This window comes from Grampus griseus (genome assembly GCF_964374135.1).
Source record: "Grampus griseus genome assembly, chromosome: 2".
In the NCBI taxonomy this organism is placed as follows: Eukaryota; Metazoa; Chordata; class Mammalia; order Artiodactyla; family Delphinidae; genus Grampus; species Grampus griseus.
Window position 1 is genome coordinate 120,412,545 of NC_139018.1, and position 23,432 is coordinate 120,435,976.

The 23,432-nt window shown below is 46.4% G+C and overlaps 1 protein-coding gene across 2 annotated transcripts in view; it reads right to left on the reverse strand.

Annotated features, from left to right (window-relative positions):
* Positions 1 to 23,432, reverse strand: part of OTUD7A (OTU deubiquitinase 7A) — a gene marked incomplete at both ends in the record, with an annotated part of 175,931 nt that overhangs the window by 22,855 nt on the left and 129,644 nt on the right. For both annotated transcript variants that reach the window (XM_082649197.1, XM_082649198.1), the window contains 2 exons: positions 817 to 966; positions 3,082 to 3,209. In XM_082649197.1, the coding sequence (XP_082505323.1) occupies positions 817 to 966; positions 3,082 to 3,209 (278 nt within the window). The remainder of the gene's footprint in view (positions 1 to 816; positions 967 to 3,081; positions 3,210 to 23,432) is intronic.

Consider the following 23,432-nt stretch of genomic DNA (forward strand, 5'->3'; position numbering starts at 1 on the left):
GCCTGTGCTCCGCAACAGGAGAGGCCACAACAGTGAGAGAGGCCCGCGTACCGCAAAAAAAAAAGAAAAAAAATTACATCTGAGATTAATTACATCCATATAGTATATGCGTACATGTGAAAGGGAACCACAGTGAAAGTTATTTAAGGGTGGCTTGATTATTAATTTGCTTCATAATTTAAATTAAAAGTTGACTGTGGCATTATTTTCTTTTTTAAAAAACTGAAGCATAGTTGATTTACAATGTTGTGTTAGTTTCAGGTGTACAAGCAAAGTGATTCAGTTATACATATATATTCTTTTTCAGATTCTTTTTCCTTAGAGGTTATTAGAAAATATTGAGTATAGTGGTATATAGTAGTTTCTTGTTATTCATCTATTTTATATATAATAGTGTGTATATGTTAATCCCAAACTCCTAATTTTTCCCTCCTCCCCTTTCCCCTTTGGTGACCATAAGTTTGTTTTCTGTCTGAGTCTGTTTCTGTTTTGTAAATAAGTTCAGTTGTATCATTTTTTTTTAGATTCCACATATAAGTGATATCGTATGATATTTGTCTTTGTCTGACATCACTTACTATAATAATCTAAGTTTCTTAGTATGATAATCTATGATAATGATAATCTAACTCCATTCCATCCATGCTGCTGCAAATGGCATTATTTTCAATGATATTTTTTTGCATGCATATGGTAGTTTTAGGCAAAACCTATCATTGCTGAGTGCGCTTCCCAGGGAGGTCTCCATATTCCACCTCCTGCCCCTCCCGGCCCACCCCTTCCCCACCTTGCACTGTTAGGTGGCGGCGGGTGTACCTTGTTCTCTCTGCTGGTCTCTCTGCTCCATGGACACAAGGGCAGAGAAATGCGCTTGGTCGTAGGCAAGAACCAGAGGTGAGCAGTGGCATCTGTTGGGAGGCACCTCCAAGGGCAGGTAAATCCCTCCGAAGGGGATTGGAGCAAATGCTGCAGACACAAACAAGGGTGAGGGCATGTGGATCTGGAGGGGGCGTGGACAGCATCCCTCACCATCCTGGGGGAGGTGACAGGGTGGAGGGAAGGGAGGGCAGGCTCAGGCTGCAGCCCCGTGTGTTGTCATCTGTCACCTACTCCACAGCAGAGGGGCCTCCACCCACCTGGCAGGAGCTCCCTGAGAGCTAGGTGATGCTTGCCACCGATGGATAGGGAAGCCCAGGCTCGCAGGGGCCAGGCCCATTAGACCCCAAGTCCTGTACCTGACCAGGGCACCCTGCTCCACCTGCCTCCTTGGGCAGAGTCCTCCTGGCTCGTTTGTCCCTGCGCCCTGTCAAGCTGCACCCTAGGAACAAGCAGGGCTGAGGGGATTCTGCTGTGACCTGCCGGGCCTGCCTGCTGCCCTGAGTCCGGCCAAGGTGATCAAAACGCCCACCCCAGATGGTCAGCCAGGACGTGTGCTGATGGCCACCTAGAAACCCGTGTTTTCCTGAACGTACTTATTCCTCTCCTGTGTTCACAAAAGCATCTGCACACAGAACAACGTATGTGCTGCTTGAGAGCTTATTTGTTCTAGGTTTTGAGAAGCTCAGTGAGAGCACTCCAGGCCCAAGTCGTGAGTCAGATGGGAAATGAGGGACGGGGATCAGCTCCTTTAGCAACTGGGACACAGTCTTGTTCATTTCCTTACCAAAAGGGGGAAAAAGCCTAAATCCTCACTGAAATACATAACTACTGGAAATACCTGCCCTGACATGGCATCTGTTTTTTAATTACAAAGAACCTTGCCTCTTGGCCTCAGACTCAGTGACTCACTGCCCTTCTGTGGAAGGAAAAGACAGTCGACATCAGGGATGTCTTTGATGAGCTCAGGAATCCTCCCCACCCTTGCTTTGTCTATATCAGTGACCATGGTTCTGCCTCCCTCTCTGCTGAGAGGCAGGGTGGGTCCGCCTTTGAGAGGGCTGCACCCTCCAGGACAGGTGCAAAGGAAGGAAGTGTGGACCCAGCTCTGTGGGATCTGATGAGTACAGGGACCCCGATGGGAGGCCGGGCTCTGCACCCAGAGAGCTGCAGACCCCGGCAGGCCTGTGTCACTGGGAGTGACCAAGGTACTCCCAGCTCCCTGCTTTCTGTGGTAACCACAGCCACGAGAGGCAGGACACTTACACTAGGGTGACCTTCCTGGTCCATCCACCATCCTGGCCCCTCCTGTGTCCCTCCTTTTCAGAGAGCATGGTGCCCTGTGGGCTCCAGCAGAAAGGCTAGAGGGAGGACACCCGTGGAGCCCTCCCTGCCTGGGTCGACCCTGCTTCCTCAAGGCCTCAGCTGAAGGCGGGGGCACATTGTGTGGCCTCTCTGAGCGTCGGGCTCCTCGTCTGTAAAGCGGGAGGCAATGTCTACCCTGGGAGGTAGTGGCCTGGCCGAGGGAGAGGGTGCACATGATTGGCAGTGCAGTGGGTACCGGCCTTGGGAAGTCCTCCATCCCTTCCTCCTTCTCCCCCAGCCCTGGTCCCATCACAGCCTTGCGGATGACTTTGCATTTTCTGCCTTCCTTGTTTCTTCTTTAAGACACATGCGAGGGGCAGGAGGGGACTGGAGTGGCTGAGTGGACAAGTGGCCCTGGGATGAGGCCGGCACTGCTGGAGGGTGTGGGCAATGGGTGGGGCCCGGAGCCCCTCGGGGTTCATCCCCACCCCCACTCAGCCACATTTCTCCTGCCGTGGACACACAGGGTGGATGGACGGCCAAGAGTAATCTCTCCTGGGAATTCCCTGGCTGTCCAGGGGTTAGGACTCTGCACTTTTCGCTGCTGAGGGCCCGGGTCCAATCCCTCGTCGGGGAACTAAGATCCCACAAGCCGTGTGGCACGGCCCAAAAAAAATATTAAACAAATAAAAAAGAGTAATCCCTTCTCTACTGGGAGGAGCCAGAAACATGTGGAGTCGAGGAGAAACGAGGAGAAATAAGACCTTTGTCCAGGCAGAGTAAGGCTCTGTGTCCTTCTGGAGGCTCAGCCATTATGTTGGACTGTCCCTTCCTTACTCGGGATGTTACGCTTTCTGGGTGATGAATAAAATACATCTGTTTCATTATGAGTAAACTTACCTTCCCCGCCTGAGTCCCTCAGCATCGTATCTGCTACAACGACGATGGGCCTCCTTAATATGTGGGCAAGGACGAAAACGTGGAACTCCTCCAGACTCTCGTACACAGGGTCCTCGGCGTTGTCCATGCTGGGGACACAGTGAAGCAAGCCCGTCACTGGAGCGAGTCGGGACAAGGAGTGGAGGACAAAACACCTCCCTGTGGCCCTTCCCTGCGTGGACCCTGGCCGTCGTGGCCAGCTGAGGCCACGGTCCCCCTCCACGCCACTCGATGTTGGCAAGCACACTGAACCCAGCTCTCCACTCTGACCCTGGGGTGGGTGGTCTCAGGAGAGAAGCCGAAGCAGAGAACCTGGCAACGTGGGCAGCCAGCTCCCTTTAAGATGCAGTCTCCCTGGGGGCAGAGGCGCCCAGAGTGTGTGACAACATGGGGGCTGGTTCTCTGGGCGGGTTGACGGGGATGCAGTTGGGGCAAGAGGCATGGACGTTCCCCCTTGGGTTCATGCTCACAACCAGCAGCTTAGGCTGAAGCTTTACCCTCAGGGGGTCAGGTATGCCTGGGCACGTCTGATGGGCCGGTGGGTCCACTGCTACCAAGATCTGTGGGCCTTTCTAAGGGATACCCCGACTGAAGATGGTGGTAAGAAGGCTGCCTTGAGTGGTAGCGGAGGGAGTGACAGAATGCCCAACCCAGGCCACTCGGACCCTCCCCAGCCAGCCCCTGGCTCTTCTCCGAGGCTCAGGGGAAGAGTGGGCTCCAAAACCTGCATCACTCATGACTCTAGGACATGGGCAGAGAACTGTAGCCTAGATGTCTCTCAACAAACAGGCCAGTCCAAAGCGAAGAAGCATGGAGAGAGGAAGGCCAGTGCCCCGAGGTTGATGGGGCCTCTTGGGCACTCCAATGGGGCGGGGCACCCAGAATTAACTGAGGGCGGTCTCTAAGCAGGTGGGGCAGAGTTAGCAAGTGTGGCCCCGCTTGAGAATTTTGGGGTGGGGTGGCCTGGGGAAAGGGTTCTAGGTACATAGCCTGCAGCCAACTGCTTGTGTGGCTTCTAAAACAAAGGCTCTGCATCCTTGGGGATGCCTCATAATCACCTGGGGAGTTTTGTTGTTATTGTACCAATAGTTTTTTCTTGTTCTTTTTCTGGTGACTCAACATACCTTATTTTAAGACTTAAAAAAAATTGGCAGCACCTAAAAGCTCACAAAAAATTTGCAGAGTATAAGTAGCTTTTTTTCCCTTCTGAACCATTTGAAAGTAAATTGCCAACCTGAAATCCCATCACCCGGCAGAACTTCGTGTGCATTTCCTGTGAGTGGGGTTACGTTCCTGCAGATATATTCTCCTACATCACCATCAGAACTGGTAATTCGTCTAATCATGAAGGCAACAATGCATCTGTCACCGTGAAAAACCCCAGTCACCACGTGCCATCTGCCCCAGTTCTGGATGGTGTACTGCATTCAGCTGCGGTGTCTCTTTAGCCGTCCTCAGTCTGGAACATTCCTCAGGGTACTTGACGTTCAAGACCTAGGCCGTTTTGAAGACCACAGGCCCAGTATTGTGTAGAATGTCCATGGTCTGGGTGTGTGTTTCCTCACAATCAGAGCAGATTGGGTTACACTGCATCCTTCTCGTGGTGTCCAGTTGGGTGGATCTCTCTCGTGGCCGTCAGCCAGGCTCCCCCTTGCAGAGCTGCTCCCTTCCTCTCCGTAATTAATAAGCATTTTATGGGGAGGAACTTGGAATCTACAGACATATTCCACTCCTCACCAAGCCTTGATACATTTACTGATTCCAGGCTTCTATTTGAGTCACTGTGTTATAATCCATCCATGTGATTATTTTGATGCTCAGATACCCGCCCTGGTCAGTGGGGCTTGTTCAAGTGGGATCTGTGTCTGTGTGACAGCCCCCGTCATTTTTTAGAGCACATCCTTGCTTTCCAGCACAAGAAGATGGTCAAGGTTGTGAACTAAAAACGCCGCCTGCCATTTCAGTAAACAAAGGCTGTTGCAGCCATCAGCCACTACAGGTGCCCTAATGGTGAGCCCTGAGGGAACTCAGGATGGAAGCAGGATGCCCCCCGCCCCCCCGCAACATCTAGCAGTCAGCTGCGGCAGCCGCCCCCGACGGTGCACACTGAGAGGACTCAGGATGAGAAAACACAGAATACTGGCCACAGAGAGCTGAGGTACATATTGATAGGAATGATTTCAGTGAGCCCAGACTCTTGCATCTTCCCATACACAGAACAGTACTAAATTCCTTAACTTGAGATGTCTGGTTTTCTTTAATTAACAGTAATCTTTTGATGTTCTGACCACCTGGTCTTTGTTACAAAAATGCCTATGTATCCTGGTTCCCCTCCTTACCTCTTTGGAGCAGTCCCTCAGAGTCACCTGACAGTCTGTGTCCCAGGCTTAAGTTCTCAGTTCTGTCCATCGAGTAAAACATAACTTTCAACTTTTAGGCTGTGCATTTTTTTTTCCAGTCAACAAGATTCATCTTGTATCTCTTCTGCTTCAGCCCTGGATTCAGCCATTTCTCCTGTTTTTTTTTTTTTTTTTTTTTTTAAGGTAGTGGATAATGGTGTTTAGAAGCCAAAATATGATTATTGCTGATGTCATTGCTCCTAGACTCAGTAAGTAGAGCTGGGGAACATATGTGTGCATGCGTGTGTACACATCCACATGTGTACACAGACATTTTCATCTGTCATCTATCTATCCATCCATCTATTATCTATCTATCTACCTATCATCTATCTATCTGAAACTCTGAGTCCCCTGATACTCCCAATTCCAATCTAACACCCCAGAGTTCATTCTACTTGTAACTCCTTTCTCCGAAAGTGAGAAACCTGGTTTCTACCAATCTTAAGCTATTTCCTTATTTGATCCTGGTATGTAAACAGCCCCCAACCAATGCTGCTTCCCTTCCCCTGAGTTGCCCTCTTCACTCTGTCTGGCTCTGACACCCTGACCTTGGTCTCTGTGTCCTCTAGGTCCTGAGCTGGGGAGAAAGTGGGGAAGATTTGGGTGTGCATATGCCCCCGGAACTGTCCCGGCTCCTTCCATAGTAAAAGTATTTGTATTCTGAGAAGTGTCCTTCCCACCTTGGTCATCCAGAGAGACTTCTCTGGTCTTTCTGGGGTCTGTATGGCCTCATCCAAAACCTGGCCCAGCTGCCAAAAGGAGTTGGGGAGAAGGAGGTGGGAGGGCCAGACTCAGTGCTGCTCTGGGGCTAGATGTTTCCCTTCTCTGCAAGGGTGGACTGACCTCTAATCCAAGTTGAGTGCAATTGAAAGGTTCTTCCAGAGTTTTGTTTTTTTCCCCTTTTAACGACGTCACTTAGCGTTAACACTGTTTCTGCAAAGTCTCTGAGGTGCAAAGAATGCCCTTTTCCCCTTGGGGCCCTGGGTTTGCCTTTTCTGCCAGGCAGTTACCATACTTCCCTGCCCCAGCCTGTTTCTTTTGGCCTCGTTTGGACCACAGTCTTCTGCTACCCGAGATTTTAGAGCCCCCTGCTCTAGAAAACAGTTGTCAGTTTAAGAAATCATTGGCCCCTTCCCAGCACATCAAGTGGGGAAGATAGAGCTGTGATTTAGTCACCCAGCACTAACTCCACCTCAGTTCTCCCTGGAGAACAGCCTCTCCCTCCAGCCCCTTGCTCTAGGATGACACAATGAATAGCACCTAGTCATAGAAATCAGTCTCTTTGGTTTGTTTTGTATTATGTTGTACAGCATTAAAGATCTAAATACAAAGGATATACAGTCTTGATGAATCTAAAGGAATTTGCTAACTATTTTGATTTTTCAGAGAGAACTACTAATAAAAATCTAAAAGGTAAAAAACCCCACAAAACACCACTCTGCCCACTGCAGGTGCCCACCTTGCTTTGATGAACCTATGGATTTAGGACTGAATTTTTCAGGGAGGGAAGGGAAGTGGAAGGGGAGTGTGTTAAATACACACACACATGCTGAGTCTAACACAATGCTCTCGGGTGTACATTTCCAAACATCCTGGGTAGTTATCCTGTCCAGCCACGGGTATGTGAGGTCAAGGGCCCTGAGCGGGTGCTCGCTCACCCCTGTCACACAGTGAGCGCTCACAGGCAGGTGTATGGCTGAACGAGACAAGCAGCAGCACGGAGAAGACAGAACACAGACTTACAGCCTGTGTACTCAAGAGAAAAATACCCGACCAGCTACGCAGAGGGGACCCACAACAACCACGGTGCAACGTCTGACTATTAGGCACCACTGTAGTGGCGTGGCTTTCTGCTCATGCAAAACTCAAAGCAGGGCCATTGTATTTCAAATGGAAAAAACAGCACATATTTATTGAGTACTTGCTACAAGCTGGCACCATGAAAGGCACTGCAGAGGCCCCCAGGTAACATCTGTCCATCCAGCCATCTTTTATCCCTCCATCCACTCATCCACCCACCATCCATCTGTTCACCTGTCCATCCATCCATCCAAGCATCCATTTGTCTATCTATTCGCCCATCCATCCATCCATCTACCCATATATCCATCCGTCCAATCATCCATTTGTCCATTAATTCACCCATCTACCCATCTACCCATCCACTTATCCATCCATCCACCCATCCATTTGTCCATCCATCCATCCATCCATCCACCCATCCACCTGCCCACCTGTCTGTCTGTCCATCCATCCCAGATCTGTGCTAGGGCTGGAGCATGCAGTTTCACCACATACATCAGGAGGCCTCATGGCCAGACATGGGCAGCAGTGATGGGGGTATAGGCCCAACTGGGAGGGGGTTATGGAGACGAGCCTGGAGCAGAGCGACCTTTCTTCACTCCTGTTTTGGTGTTGAACATGAGAGCCAAAAGTCAACTGTGACTCTGCTCAGTGGCCCAGGAGGTTGCAGAGAGGGTCCCAGCTCTACCCTGGGCATAGCTGGAGAATCCCAATATCCTTCCCTACTTGCTCCAGCTCCTTGTTCCCAGGGTGCAGGGAGCAAATTTGAACTGGGGGTGGGTCCTGGTTCTGTGCTCTCCCTTCAAAACCATGGCCATGCCCTTGTGCTTCAAAAGCCTCAGTGACTATTCCTGTTCATTAAACGCAGGCTGGAACATTGGCTCGACAACTCCTCAGGCTCCTCTGCGGGGCAAATGGGCTCATGACTGGGATGACGCTTTGGAACAGTGACCTGCGCATGTGAGTTACTGTGATGGAGCCCGTTGGTAGAAATCAGCTCCAGCAAAACCAGTCCTGAATATTAACGTCCACTTCTCATCCCAAGGCTTCACATCATCTTCCTGTGAGTTTACTGAGCAAATGCTAGATGCGGGATTGTAAGTAGGATCTCGCCTCTGGGAAAAAACACTTAAAATCCCTAAAATACAACACCTAATTGGTGTTGACTGTTAAGAAGACTAACACGCAATATAACTGCTTCATCCTCACATCTGGGTGTGTCTGAGAGCTTCCTCACATGCTCTAGGCCACAGCACACCTGTTCCCTCTTCTTCAGTGTGTACCTGGGGAGGGGGAGTCAGGAGCATAGGGATACCCCACCCACCCAGTGAAAACCCCCTGAGGAAGACAAGGGGTGACCTGGACAGAGGCTGGGCCAGACCCCCCCTCCTGGTGGGACCAAGAAGCAAGAGCGGTGGAGTGAGGTCCAGATGGCATGGAAGTCGGTGGCAGGAATGAAAAGGCACAGTGCAGATTTGGGGGTGTCCTGGCTTAAACGGCAGCCACAGCCTTAGCGGCCACCCCAGCAAGAGCCCATGTCATGGACAAGGAAACCAGTCTGGGCAGCCGGTGGGGTCTTGCCCAAAGGCAGTCACCCGGCCGCACAGAGGCGCAGCTTGGGTGCAGGCCCCCCAGGACACTTCCCCTGTCCCCCTCCCCAAGGTGAGGTGACCACACCTCCTGTTTTGCTTAGGAAAGTCCTGCTTTATGGGTCACCAATGGCCAGTGGCCACTCTCCCTCCTCCAAATGTACCAATTTGGATAAATTGTACAGTCGTCATCCATGGTGATTATCTATGGTGACATAGTTATCAGTTTCTGGTGTACCCTCCCATCCAAACGTATAAGCACACATGGATGGACCTAGAGATTATCATACTAAGTGAAGTAAGTCAGAGAAAGATAAATATCATATGATATCACTTATGTGTGGAATCTAAAAAATGATACAAACGAACTTATTTACAAAACAGAAACAGATCCACAGACATAGAAAACAAACTTATGGTTACCAAAGGGGGAAAGGGGGAGTGATAAATTCGGAGTTTGGAATTAGCATATACACACTACTATATATAAAATCAATAAGCAATAAGGACCTACTGTATAGCACAGGGAACTATACTCAATATCTTGTAATAACCTATAATGGAAAAGAATCTGAAAAAGAATATATATATACATACAACTGAATCACTTTGCTGTACACCTGAAACTAACACAACATTGTAAATCAACTATACTTCAATAAAAATTTTAAAAATATAAGTACATATGTGTTTGTGTGTGTGTGTGCATACGCGCACATATATAGGAATATGAATGTATGTGCATATTTAGATTCTATACACATACCCTCCCCCTACCTCTAGGTGAAAGGCAGGGCACTACATGGGCTATTCTGACCCTTGATTTTCCTAACAGTACATCCCAGAGAGGCCTCCGTCATAGTATGTGGGTCTCCTCCCCTCTCACAGCTGCACGGCAGCATTTCTGCTAGTGGTGGGACTCGACCTCTTCTCCCAGGCAGGGTTTGGAGCCATGACGACATCTTTGATGAGCTGGCACATAGGTGCAGAGGAGGGCTGGAGAGTCACCCTGAGGGGCTCACAGGGGCTGAGGCCAGCCGGTGCCCTGCTGTGGGCCTTTGTATCCAGTCAGGAACTGTGTCTGCCCAGACGGGAAGCTTTTCCAAAAGATTTCCTAAGGCACAGTGTAGGCTGCTGGGGCCTTACTAAACGCTATGGCCTGGGGATCCAGGACGGAAGGAGGGTGGCACCCCTGGCACTTTGAGGGGACCAAGAGGGTCTCGGGCTCTGACAGGAGCTTCTCAACTGTGGCCAGGGTAGCCTGGGGGTGAGGACTCATTTCACTGCCTAAAATGAATACGCTGGGGTCATTTGTGTGACAAATATTTACTGAGTATCTGCTCTGGGTATAGCACTGTTGCTAGGGGTGTGTGTGTGTGTGTGTGTGTGTGTGTGTGCATGTGTGCACATGTATGCAGGTCTAAGCGGTAGAGACAATTAACAGATGATCAAACAAATAACTATCAGGTGTTAATAAGCACAGTGGTTAAAAAGGGGCTGCTTTATACAGGAAGGTCAGGGAAGGCTCCTGACAGATGAAGAGTTTGGCTTCAATCATATTTTCAATTAGCAATGTCTTTAAAAATTTGACCTGGATTCCACATTTGCAAATGTGAGAACTCGTTAGGTGAACAAACATTCTTCCTGCTTGGTTCACTGGTAAAAGTCACAGCACCTTGAGGAATATTTGTAAGAAAGCCTCCTTTTCCACAAGGGGCCAAGCCCTGACCCTGCGGGGTGGGCACCTCCCAGCAGTGGCATGCCACTCACCTTTCCTTAAAAGACTGACTTAAGTTCATACCTCTGAGACTGTACATCAGGTAACCATTTAGGATTCTAGTAATTTCTGAAAAAGTCCAATAAAATAGAAAGGCAGCAAACATATTATGAAATTATGTAGACACAGCAAGGAAATTATGGAAAGTCAGTTACAAAATGAGCAGCACACAAGAGAAATAGGGGCCTGGGGTGTCAGTCACTCTGTGGGGGCTGCCCAAGAGTCCTTGAAATGGCCCCACTCTCTCAGCCTCTTTTTCTCTTTGTTCAAACAGCCTCTCAGCCTCCATAACCTGTCTCATCTAATGGTGAGCAAGTAAGCTTTTCTTTTATAAAAGGTTAAAGAACAAAATTGATTACTTTCATCACAAATCTCAGGATAAGTTCTTGATTCTTGCTTTTCATGCCTGTTTTGCATTTGATAAGAGCATGGGTTTATGTTTGTGGTCAGTTCCAAGTTCAGATCCTGGCTCTGTCTCTTCTGGGCTGTGGGATGCTGGGAACTGACTTAATTTTCTGAAACTCAGGTTTCTGTCATTGGCCATGATAAGGACAGCTTTGCAGCCCTGCTTGACGCAGAACATAACACATGTGCTCAGTAGACGACATGGCTCTAATTCCTGCCTGATGATGCTATTCTTCCCCATCTCTAGGGAATCCTTATCCTCTAAGAAGGCCAGCCCTCCCTGCACGAGTGTGGGAAAATGGTGTGAGCACTCAACCCACAAGGGCTGGCCTTTGCTCCCCGCCTGCTAATGGCTCAGGTCTGGGCACTGGTGTCATGGGCTCCAGGCAGGAATGCCTCCCCTGGGGGTGTGTGGAGGCACAAGTGCTTAGCTCCGTGCCTGCTGCTCCTGGATCTGGCTCTGTAGGTACACACAGCCCCAAGTGGCCAGCACTGAGCTAGGGTTTGGAAAAGAATCAAAAAGAAGCATTGGGTTGGCTGCACCAACAGGATACTGCAGTCTGAAGGGGAGACAATATAAAACATACACAAGTCCTGCATGAGCAGGGTGCAGGACACGGCTATGTGCACAGTGGTGCATTCTGGCTGGAGGACAGAAAAGGGAGTCCCAGGGAACCAAAAAGTACCTGGAAGATTATAAAAAGAGGGCTTCAGAAAACAATCCCATGAGGTTGTTTATGAACTCCTGGACTCCCCTCTCCCCAACTGTGAGCTGTGCATGCGTGGATCTGTCCTAATCAGTACACCAAAGGCTCTGAGGACTTACTGAAGAGACCCCCACCCAGGTCACAGACTGCATAATGTGAAGCTTAGCCAAATAGGACAGCAAAGGCTTTGAAAACCACAGCCCAGAGAAGGCAGGTTGAAATTTACAGTATGAACCTACCTGATAGAATTAAAAAGTCAACATTTTTCTTAGATTATAAACAAGACTCAGAGTCTCATAAGACCCAAAATGTCCAGGATGCAATCCAAATGTACTCGACATATGAAGAACCACAAAAATCTCAATGCCCAAGGAAGAGAACAATCAAAAGACACCAACTCTGAGTTGGTAGATATCGCAATTATCTGACAAAGATTTTAAAGAAGTCATTATGAAAATGCTCCAATAAGTGATGGAAATTTTAGAACCTAAATATACAACAATTGGAAGAAAAAATTCACTGAGTGGACTCAACAGCCGATTGGAGATGAGAAAGAAAAAGGGTCAGTAAATCTGAAGATGGATCAACAGATGACCCAATCTGAAGAAGAGGGAGAAGAAAAGATTGACAAAATGAGGATTTCAGTGACTTGTCAGTCAACGCCAAAGGTGTAATACTCATGTCATGAGGGTCCAATAAGGAGAAAGAGTACAGTGCCTCTAAAAAGAAAAAAAAAATTTAAATAAATAATGACTGAAAGCTTCCTAAGCTGTGCAAAGATACAAACCTGTAGATTTAAGAAGCTCAGAGAACTAAAGAGGATAAACCTAAAGAAATCCATGGCCAGACACAACAAAATCAAATTGCTGAAACCTAAGGACAGATGAAAAATGTTGAAAGCAGCCAGATAAAAGTGACACTCTCAACAGGGGAACAATAATTCGAATGACTGTAGATTTCTCATCAGGAACCACTGGAAGCCAGAAGAAGGAGAAACAAGATTTTTAAAGGATGTTAAACTAGAATTCAATATCCAGTAAAAATATCCTTCAGGTATAAAGGTGAAATAAACATATTCTCAGATGAAGAAAAGGGGATTCATAACCACCAAATCTCCCTAAAAAAATTAAAGGAAAATGTTCAGATTGAAAGAAAATGATACAAGAAGAAATGTTGGAATATCAGAAATGAAGGAAGCACAACAGAAACAGTCATGATCTGCATACATATTAACAGACTATCCTTTTCCTCTTGAGTTCTTTAATATATATTTGAAGACTCACATTAAAATTATTATATTGGCTGGTGGGGTATTTAAAGTATGTAGATGCAATACATAAGAAAATTAAAACATAAAGGAGAAGATAAGGGACCCATATAGTGACAAGGACTTTGAATTTCACTTGAATTCCAAAAGGGATTGCTTAAAGTATGTATATTGTAATTACTAGAGCCACCACTTTTTTTTTTTTTTTCGGTACGTGGGCCTCTCGCTGTTGTGGCCCCTCCCGTTGCGGAGCACAGCCTCGGGACCCGCAGGCTCAGTGGCCATGGCTCACGGGCCTAGCCGTTCCGTGGCATGTGGGATCTTCCCGGACTGGGGCACGAACCCGTGTCCCCTGCATCGGCAGGCGGACTCTCAACCACTGCGCCTCCAGGGAAGCCCTAGAGCCACCACTTAAAAATTATATGAAGAGATGTTAAAATCACAAAAGTTAAATTAAAATAGAAACTTAAAAAATTCAAATAATTGAAACAAGGAAAGGGGAACATAGGAACAAAAAAAAACACAAAAAGAAAAAGAGAACAAATAATAAAACGAAAAAGCTAAATTCAAGCATGTCAATCATTACATTAAATACAGATTGTTTAAATGCAGCAGTTAAAAGATAGAAATTGTTAGAATCAATAAAAACTATTTGCTGTGTTGAAGAAACTCACTTCAAATATAATGATATAGGTAGGTTAAAGGTAAAAGGATGGAAAATTACAGATCATGGAAATTTTAATCAAGAGAAAACTAGAGAAACTTTATCAATATCAAGCAAAGTAGACTTCAGAGCAAAGAAAATTGCCCCAGATAAAAAGAAATACTACATAATGATAAAAGGATAAGATTCAGTAAGAAGATAGAATAGTCCTAAATGAACGTGGATTTAACAATAAGACTTCAAAATACTTAGAAGAAAAAACTGACAAAACTGAAAGGAGAAACAGAAACAGCCACAAGTATAATTGTAGGGCTACAAACTTCTCTCTTGGTAACTGAAAGAACAAGTAGACAGAAAATCATCAAGTGTATAGAAAATTTGAACAAAACCATCAGTCGATTGGATCTAACTGACATCAACAGAATACTCCATCTAACAAGTACAGAATACACATCTTTTTAAAATGCACATGGAATATTCACAAAGATAGACAATATGCTTACTCCTTAACAAAACTGAACACATTTTAAGTAATTTAAATCATACCAATTATGTTGTCAGACCATAATGCAATTAAACTAGAATTAGTAAAGAAAGACAACAAAAACATATTACACAATACACTTTTAAATAATTCAGTGGTAAAAGAGAAAGTCTCAAGGGAAATTAGAAAATATTTTAAACAGAATGAAAATAAAAATGCAACGTATCAAAATTTGTTGTATGCAGCTAAGCAGTTCTTAGAGGGAAATTTATAGCCCCAAAATGTATACATTACAAAAAAGAAAGATCTCAAATCAATAATCTAAGCTTTCACCTGAACAAAGTAGAAAAATCAGTGTAAAATAAACACAAAGCAAGCAGAAGGAGGGAAACTCTAAAGATAAGAGCAGAAACCAATGAAATTAAAATCTAAAAGTCAATAGGGATAATCAATTGAGACAAAACTGGTTCTTTTAAAAGAACTTTAATAAAATTGATAGAACTTTAGCAAGGTTGACCAAAAAAAAAAAAAGAGAAAGACACTAATTGCTGAATCTGAAAAGAAAGGGAATATCACTAAAGTCCCTCCAAGATATTTATAAGTTAAAAAAGGGAAAATTACAAACAATATTATGCACATAAATTCAACAACTTAGAGGAAATGGAACAATTTCTCAAAAACAACAAGCTACCCAAACCTACTTATTTGTTTTCTGTAACTATTAAAAAAATTGAATTTATAGTTAATAAACTTCTGAAAAGGAAATGTTTGGTTGCAGATGATTTCATAGGTTCAGTGAAGTCTACCAAACATTTAAAGAATAAATATTACCAGTCCTATACAATCTCTTCTAGAAAATAGAAGAGGAGGTAATAGTTCCCAACTTGTTTTATGAGACTAGCATTACTCTGATACCAAAACTAGACAAAGACAGTAGTATATAAAAAGAAAACTACATTCCAATAACCTCCATGGTCACAGATGCAAAAATTCTCAACATAATATTGCCAAATTGAATGAACAAAATAAAAAGTTCAGTACACCAAGAGAAAGTGGAATTAATCCCTGGAATTCAAGGATTCCCTGCAATGGAATCCCTGGTTCAATATTCAAATATCATTCAATGCAACCCACCACATTAATGGTCTAAAGACAAAAAAAATCCACATGATCATATTAATTGATGTAGAAATGTATTTGATAAAATTCAGCTTTCATTAATGACAGAAACTCTTGACAAAAGGAATAGAAAGAAACTTCCTCAACCTGATAAAAGATACCTACTAAAAACCTATAACAAACATCATATTGATAAAAGATTTCTGACTAAGACTGATAACCAGGGAAGGGTGTCCTCTCTCACCATGTCCACTCAACATCATACTAGAAATCCTAGTTAGTGCGATAAGTCAAGAAAAAGAAATAAAAGGCATAGAGATTGGAAAGGAAGAAATAAAACTATCCCTGCCCATAGATGATATGAATGTCTATGTGGAAAATCCCAGGGAATCGACAAAAAACCTCTTATAGCTGATAAATGAGTTTCGTGACATCACAGAATACAAAGTCAAAACAAACATCAAATCACATTTCTATAACTAGCAATGAATAATTGCAGACCCAAATGAAAACACATACACATGTGCATGTACACACACACACACACACACACACATTTACAATAGCTCCAAATGAAATATTCAGGTATAAATCTAATAAAACATGTATGGAACTTGTGTGATGAAAATTATAAAATGCTAATGAAACAAATCAAAGAAGATCTAAATAAATGAAGAGACATATAGTGTCTCCCTAATACATGGAAAAAGATGTGTAAGTAGACTCAACATTTTAAAGATTTCAATCCTCCCCAAATTCACGTATAGATTTAATGCAATACCAAAAAAAATCCTAGCAGGATAGTTTTCAGATATAGATAAGGTGATTCTATAAATTTGTATGGGAAAGCAAGAAAAAAAAAAGACCAGAAATATTGAAAAAAGAGAATAAAGTTGGAGGAATGATGCTACCCAATTTTAAGACTTATTATAAAGTGACAGTATTCAAGAGGGTGATATTGTCAAAAGCATTGACACATATTTCAATGGAACATAATAGAGAAACTCCCCTCAAAACCCATATAAATATTGCCTATTTGTTTCTGAAAAAGGTAAAAGCAATTCAGTGATGAAAGAATAGTCTTTTCAAGAAATGATATTGGAAAGTCGGACATTCATGTGTAAGTAAATGGAACCCTGATCTGTTCTCCATCACTATAGTTTTGCCTTTTGGATAATGTCATATAAATGACATCATACATACAACATATAACTTTTTGAGACTTGATCCTTTCATGCAAGTTGTTGCATGTATCAATAGTTTGTTTTTAATTCATGAATAGTATTCCATAATATTGATGTACTCCAATTTGTTTATCAATGGACATTTGAGTTATTTCCAGTTTTTGGCAATTATGAGTAGAATTTCTATAAACATTTTACATAGAACTTTGTGTGAATGTACATTTTCATTTCTTTGGGGCAGATTTTCTCAATCTTGGCACTACTGAAATTTTGGACCAGATAATTCTTTGTTTTGGGGGGCTGTTCTGTGCATTTCAGAAGGTTTAGCAGCATCCCCGGCTTCTGCTCATTAGATTCTAGCAGTATCCAGCCCACCCTCCAGTTGTGACAACCAAAATATCTCTAGACCTTGCCAAATGTCCCATGGGGGCAAAATCATCCCTGGTTGAGAACCACAGCTCTAGGGTAAATACTTAGGAGTAGGACTGCTGGGTCATATGGCAAACGTATTTTTAAATTTACAAGAATCTGTCAAACTGTATTCCAGAGTTGTTGTGTCATTTTACATAACCAACAATGTGATGTAAAATTTGCTTTGCATTCTCACCACCACCTGGTATTGCCAGTATATTTTCTTTTCGACCTTCTTACAGGTATGTAGTGGTTTTAATTTTCATTTCCCTAATGGGGTCTACATTGTATTCTTCAAACTGAGAGGGTCCTGGTTTTCTCCCTGCCTCCCAGGAGTATAGTGATTGTTGGATATTGCTTGGTAATTTAAAATAATTCCTCTCATTAATTCATCATAGAACTAATGCTTACAAAGGTTTTCAATATTTGGCAAGGAGGAAAGGGAGACTCAGGGAGGCTGAGTTGGAAAACGCCTTTCTGTATGTACATTCACAGAGAAAGACAACTGATGGTAGGTAAAGGTTTAGTCTGTTGTTAATGAAGGCTGGGATCTGAAATGATACTCCCTTGAAACACATCCTGGAATTGGACTAGAAAACAAAGAGGCCTTATTCTATCACTCACAGAAAAGAGCAAGAACCCAATTCTCTATAAACAGAGACAGAGGCTTCTGAGCCAAGGGGTAGGAGGAAAAGCAGGGACCAGGGAACCTGGGAGGCAGAATACCTGAATTTGAACTATGGCTTTTCCACCCTGTAGATTACCCTGGACAAATCATTTTTATCCTGAATCCAAGTTTCCTCATACTTTAAATGAGAGTTACAATCCTTATCTCACAGGGTTACTGTGATGGCAGAATGAGATAGTGTGTGTGCAAATGCACAGCACATAGCAGGCAATTAATACATGTTGAGTTAATGAATAAATCTTTTTCACAGCCTATAAAGACAAAGTAAGAAGTTGAATATATTTAGTCTTTGATTTTATATAATTGTTTTATTTCAAATTAGCCAACCTGGACTGAGTGCCAGGAAGCTGATAGCTTTCTGTCTGATTTATTTCCTTTGATGACATCATTCATGCCATGAATTTAAAGTTAGAATTTTATACCCAGACAAACTATCCACCAAGGGTGAGACAGAATAAAGACAGATTCAGATACGCAAGGACCCAAAAAAGTCTATTTGTAAGTACACTCTTTCTTGAGAAGCTATAAAGCTTGTCACAGTGTATGCTCTGGGAAACTGCAGGGTTCTGGACTCAGGTCTGGCTCTGCATTCCAGCCCCAGCAGTTACAAACTGGAGGTAAGTCAATTAATCTCTCAGAGCATTAGTTTTCCAATGTACAAAGGAGGATGATGCCTAATTTATAAAGTGGAGATAAAGGGTGTAAGGTGGTGACACTTAGGTAGTATGTAAGGCAGGTAGGTGCCCAGTAGAGGTTCATGCCTTCCTCTCTCCAATCCTCACTGTGTCCAGTGCAATCCTATAAGCTGTTTTTGTGTTCCATTCCCAGAGGTCCAGGCTCTGGAGGTCAGGCTGCAGAGTATACAGTGACATATAAGCTCATAGGAAGGATCTGCTCTACAGTCAGAGACTCCTGAAAGCCCCTAAAAGCTCCAACGTTTTCAAGACTCAAAGGAATGAACTTCTAAGGGTGGAATATCAGACACTGAGATGAGCGAGTGTGAGGCGAATGTGATAACCACTACACTATGGACAGTGAGATGAACCAGTGGATAGTCAGGGAAAAGGAACACATTTCAAGTATTTGGGATGGGCCTTTACAACATACCATATAGGCAGCAGGCAGGCCAGCTCACAGGCTGAGTGTGACAATGTCTTAATAAACATTATTTTTACAGTTGTATAAACTTCTTTCCAAACACTTTCAAACCCATGATTTCACCGCCTCATTCCAACAGCATCAGAGAATGTGACTGATTGCTTTCATGGCCACAGAGCCTTCTTACTGCTGTGTGCTTGTCTATTTGCAATGTGACCTTGCCCCTCCTCTTATTAAGGATGGAGTCTCTTTCTCTGCCCAGAGGCTGGCTCAGCCATGGGACTTGCTTTGGCAAGTGGGACATTAGTAAACACGATGCAAGCAGAGAGTTGAGCCGCACCTCCACAATGGGGGCTGCCTCCTCTTCCTGCTCTGATCCATGTTGTAAAGAGCCTGAGCCTTCTCAAGGATGAAAGCCCATCTGGACAGAGGCCCAGCGAGAGCCAGAGCTGTGAACCAGGCCATCCTGGACTATGCAGCCCCACCCACACCAACTGCCAGATGCTGCAGCCCCAGGAGCAGCTCCAGGCAATTCCAGACCAGACTGCTGGCCCCCAGCATACAAGCAAATCCAGTGGGTCTGCTTTAAGCCACCCAGTTTTGGTGTGGTTTTCTCCACAACCATCAAAAACCGATACAGCCTGGCAGGGACGTCATTACCAAGTGCATTTTACATCTGAACAACACGGACGTTCAGAGAGCTTGGGAGACGGGCCTGAGATCACACGCCCAGCCTGGGACTCTAACCCAGGTCATCTGAGTCTGGGCCTCTGGTCGGGGTCCACCAGGCATCCCCCCTTCCTAGTTCTCAGTTGCCTTGAAACCAGATGAAGCACCCAGAGGCCACCACTAACTAACTGCTTTCAGAGATTTTACCGGTTTGGGAACAAGTAATGGATTCCTCCCGTTGCACACACCCCCTCTTCCCGCAGTGTCCAGCATGGGGGGGCAGCGCTGCACGTGCCAGCCAGTGACGGACAACTTCACCTCAGCACTGCTTTCCCTGCAGACCTGCATGACTTAGGCTGGACTTATTTTCTTCTCTCCTCCATGTCTTCCTTTTCCTTCTGGGGAGCAGCCCTCTTCTCCATGGTCCCACTTGCAGCCCTGGTGACGGGCGAGCCTAGTTCACCTTTGGTGGAGGGGCTGTAAACCCCAGCAGCAGTGTGAAGGAGGTCACACTTCACACGTCGTGCCTCAGAGGGTCTCTGGAGGAGCAGCAGCACAGAACGTCTGATTTCTCATTTTAGCCACAGAGAAACATACACGTTTTGATTTGCAAGTAGGAGCAGCAGAGACAACGGGTCCTGTAGTTCTGAGTGCGCCTGCGTGGAAGCCCCCGCCTCTGCCTGCTTCGGCTCTCACCATGTTTGCCGCGTCTGCGGGTGCAGGTGCCACCCCATCTTTCTCACGCATCTGAACTCAGCAGGGAGCTCACACTGGCCTTGCCTTCCTGAGGTCTTGGAGGGCATCCCGCTCTGTGGTCACCAGTCCTGAGCAGCCTGTCCACGGTGGCTCTCTGGCTGGTGGCCCGCCCTGCCCAGACCCCAGCCTGGTCTCCACCCTTCTCCGTGGTCAAGTTGTGGACAGGCATCCCTGCCTCCAGGGTCTCCTGCTGGGGCTTGGCCAGTGAGCCTGGGGACCGGCCACTGTGAGTCGTGCAGGAGGAAGGCAGGAAGCAGGCCAAGCGCATCCCTGGGTCTGGCCCTTGGTCCCTTCCGGCCTCTTCAGATACTTAATCTGGTTGCTTTCTGGAAAAAAAAATGATACTGGGCCAGTGTCCATGCTGGGAGCCGCAGTGTGGTGTCTGTCTCCATCTGTCTCAGGGCCAGGCGGCCAGGGGCTGGCTGGGCAGGAGCAGTGCTTGCACTTGTCACTCACCATGGTGGCCAGGTTCCCAGGGCGTGGGGGGAACACGAGGAAAGCCATTGTAGTTTTTCTCGCCATTGTACCTGCAAATGCACTCATTTGCCCAGCTCTCTCCTTTCCTCAGGATAAACTCTGTGTGGCCTTTCTGGTCACTTTTCCTAGTTCTGTTCAGGGGGCTATCACATCAGCCCTGAGCCCAGCCCACTGCAGGCCTGGCCGGTTCTTCTCTGTTTCTCGCTTCACCTCCTCCCCATTCTCTGGCAGCACCTGTGCCCCCTGAGGGGCCAGCGCAGGCCAGACAGGAGAGGCCAGAGGGCAGCCAAGGCCATCTTGGCTCTCCTCCTTTGGGTGCCCGCTGGGCTTGGGGGAGGTCCTAATGCTGACTCCATTTCCAAGGATGTGCTTTTGCAGGTCTTCAGACCTCCCCCCAGCTGAGGGTCTCTGCCCTCCATTCCCTGGACAGAGGTAGTGGTGCCCCAAGCCAATGGCTGTGCCCGCCCTTCAGGCCTGGCCTCTGGGCTTCTCCCTCACAGGCAGAGTCCTGAAGACAGCGTGGCCCAGGCCTCCTCCCAGGATTCGCGCTCAGTCTCCGCAACCCTGGAGCCCCAGGGATGCTCCCCGTCCCTCCGCTCAGCACGAGGAGGGGACCCTCTTCCCTTTGCCAAGAGAAGACAGAGGCAAAATGCAAAGATGCTGACAACTTGCTCAAGAAAAGTCTCTCTTTTGGACTTTTGCACCCCAAGAGAAGGTGGACCCCCCAGCAGGGGTACACCTCCTAGAAGGAGGAAACAGTCCTGTTCTCTGTGGTGTGACCGCATAAGAGCTCTCCAGGGAGGAGGATGTGGGGAGGTCCCGTGAGAGTGACTAAAAGCCTCTGTGAGGTCTCTCTCACAGAGCTCAAATGTTACCATAGTAACGTGTCAGAACCAAAACAGCCTTGGTTCTAGAAGCTCCCCACCTGTGTCTGGGATCTACCTGCTGCTGTGGGTCCAGGTGACTGTCTGGAGCCCACACACAGCCCTGCAGACTGCAGTTATTGGGCCAGAAAACCCTGCGCCCTCCACATATATACAATGGAATATTACTCAGCCGTAAAAAGAAACAAAACTGAGTTATTTGTAGTGAGGTGGATGGACCTAGAGTCTGTCATACAGAGTGAAGTAAGTCAGAAAGAGAAAAACAAATACCGTATGCTAACATATATATATGGAATCTAAGAAAAAAAAGAAAATGGTCATGAAGAACCTAGGGGCAAGATGAGAATAAAGACACAGACCTACTAGAGAATGGACTTGAGGATACGGGGAGGGCGAAGGGTAAGCTGTGACAAAGTGAGAGAGTGGCATGGACATATATACACTACCAAACGTAAGGTAGATAGCTAGTGGGAAGCAGCCGCATAGCACAGGGAGATCAGCTCAGTGCTTTGTGACCACCTAGAGGGGTGGGATAGGGAATGTGGGAGGGAGGGAGATGCAAGAGGGAAGAGATATGGGAACATATGCATATGTATAACTGATTTACTTTGTTATAAAGCAGAAACTAATACACCATTGTAAAGCACTTATACTCCAATAAAGATGTTAAAAAACAAACAAACAAAACAAAAAAACCCTGTGCCCTGGCTTGGGAGGGCATGGGGTGGGGGAGGATTGGAGCCCCTGGGACCATTTAAAATCCAGCAGAAACCAGACATGGGGCTGGGACACCACCTGCAGAGCATTTCTGTGCCATGATCTGTGCAGAGCGACAGGCAAAGGGATCCTCCCGAGGCCCTGGCACGTGTCAGAATCCTGCCTGCACCTGGGGTTGCCCACCCAGCACCTCTCACAGAAGAGGACACTAGTGACCAGTATGATGCTTACCTGCTCCTCAAACCTTCTGGTCCAAGTTCCATGGAGGGAACTTAAAAAGACCAGGGCGGGAGTTCCCTGGCGGCCTAGTGGTTAGGATTACAGGCTTTCATTGCCGTGACCTGGGTTCAATCCCTGGTCAGAGTTGCGTGTTGTGGCCAAAAACACTTCCATCTTTACAACTGAAACCAAACTAATGGTGAAGGGGTCCTGCGAGGAGGGGGGCATTTGGAGGCACAGGGCAGCTACCATCGGGTTGGCAGGTCTCAGCAATGCCTGAGCGGCGGGCGAGTGGTCAGCTGGTCCAGCATCTTCTCCCCCGACCCCATATCCTCAGGGCGTAAGGAGTGGGAGAAAGAGGAGGGGACAGTAGGGGACACAGACGCTGCCCATCACCTAGGGGCCTCCATGTGGTGGTCCTGCCTCGACCTTGGCAAACCCGAGTCCCTGTGAGGGGCGACAGGGACAAACAGATGTCGTCTGCTGCCTGCCCCCACTCTCCTGCTCTGAGTCCTCTGGGGTCCCAGGGAGCAGCAGCAGTGCCCAGGCCATGGCCTTAGGAGTCAGATGACCCGAACCAGCCATGTGACTGTCCGTCAAGTGCCTCCTGGATGGGAGGACTCGGGGGGGGGGACACAGTATGTGGTGACTGTGACCTGTTATTCTTATCATTACTGCTGTCATTCCCCACATCTTCCCCACCCTGGAAGAGTCACCAAGCAGGATCCAATGTACCAGCGTCTACAGAGCAGCAGGGACTAGAGGGACAATGGGGAAAAGGATGGCGAGTAACCCTTTAGACGCATCCCAGGCAAGACTCAGCAGTGTGGGAAAGTAGAGAGCAGGCCTTCAGGAGTGGATTGAGTCTTTAGGATATTTGTCCCCAAATGTCCTCAACAAGACAGACTTTTGGTGTTGACAAGTCTCCCGATTAAAACAAAGTGACAGGGAATTCCCTGGCTGTCCAGTGATTGAGACTTTCGCCTTCTAAT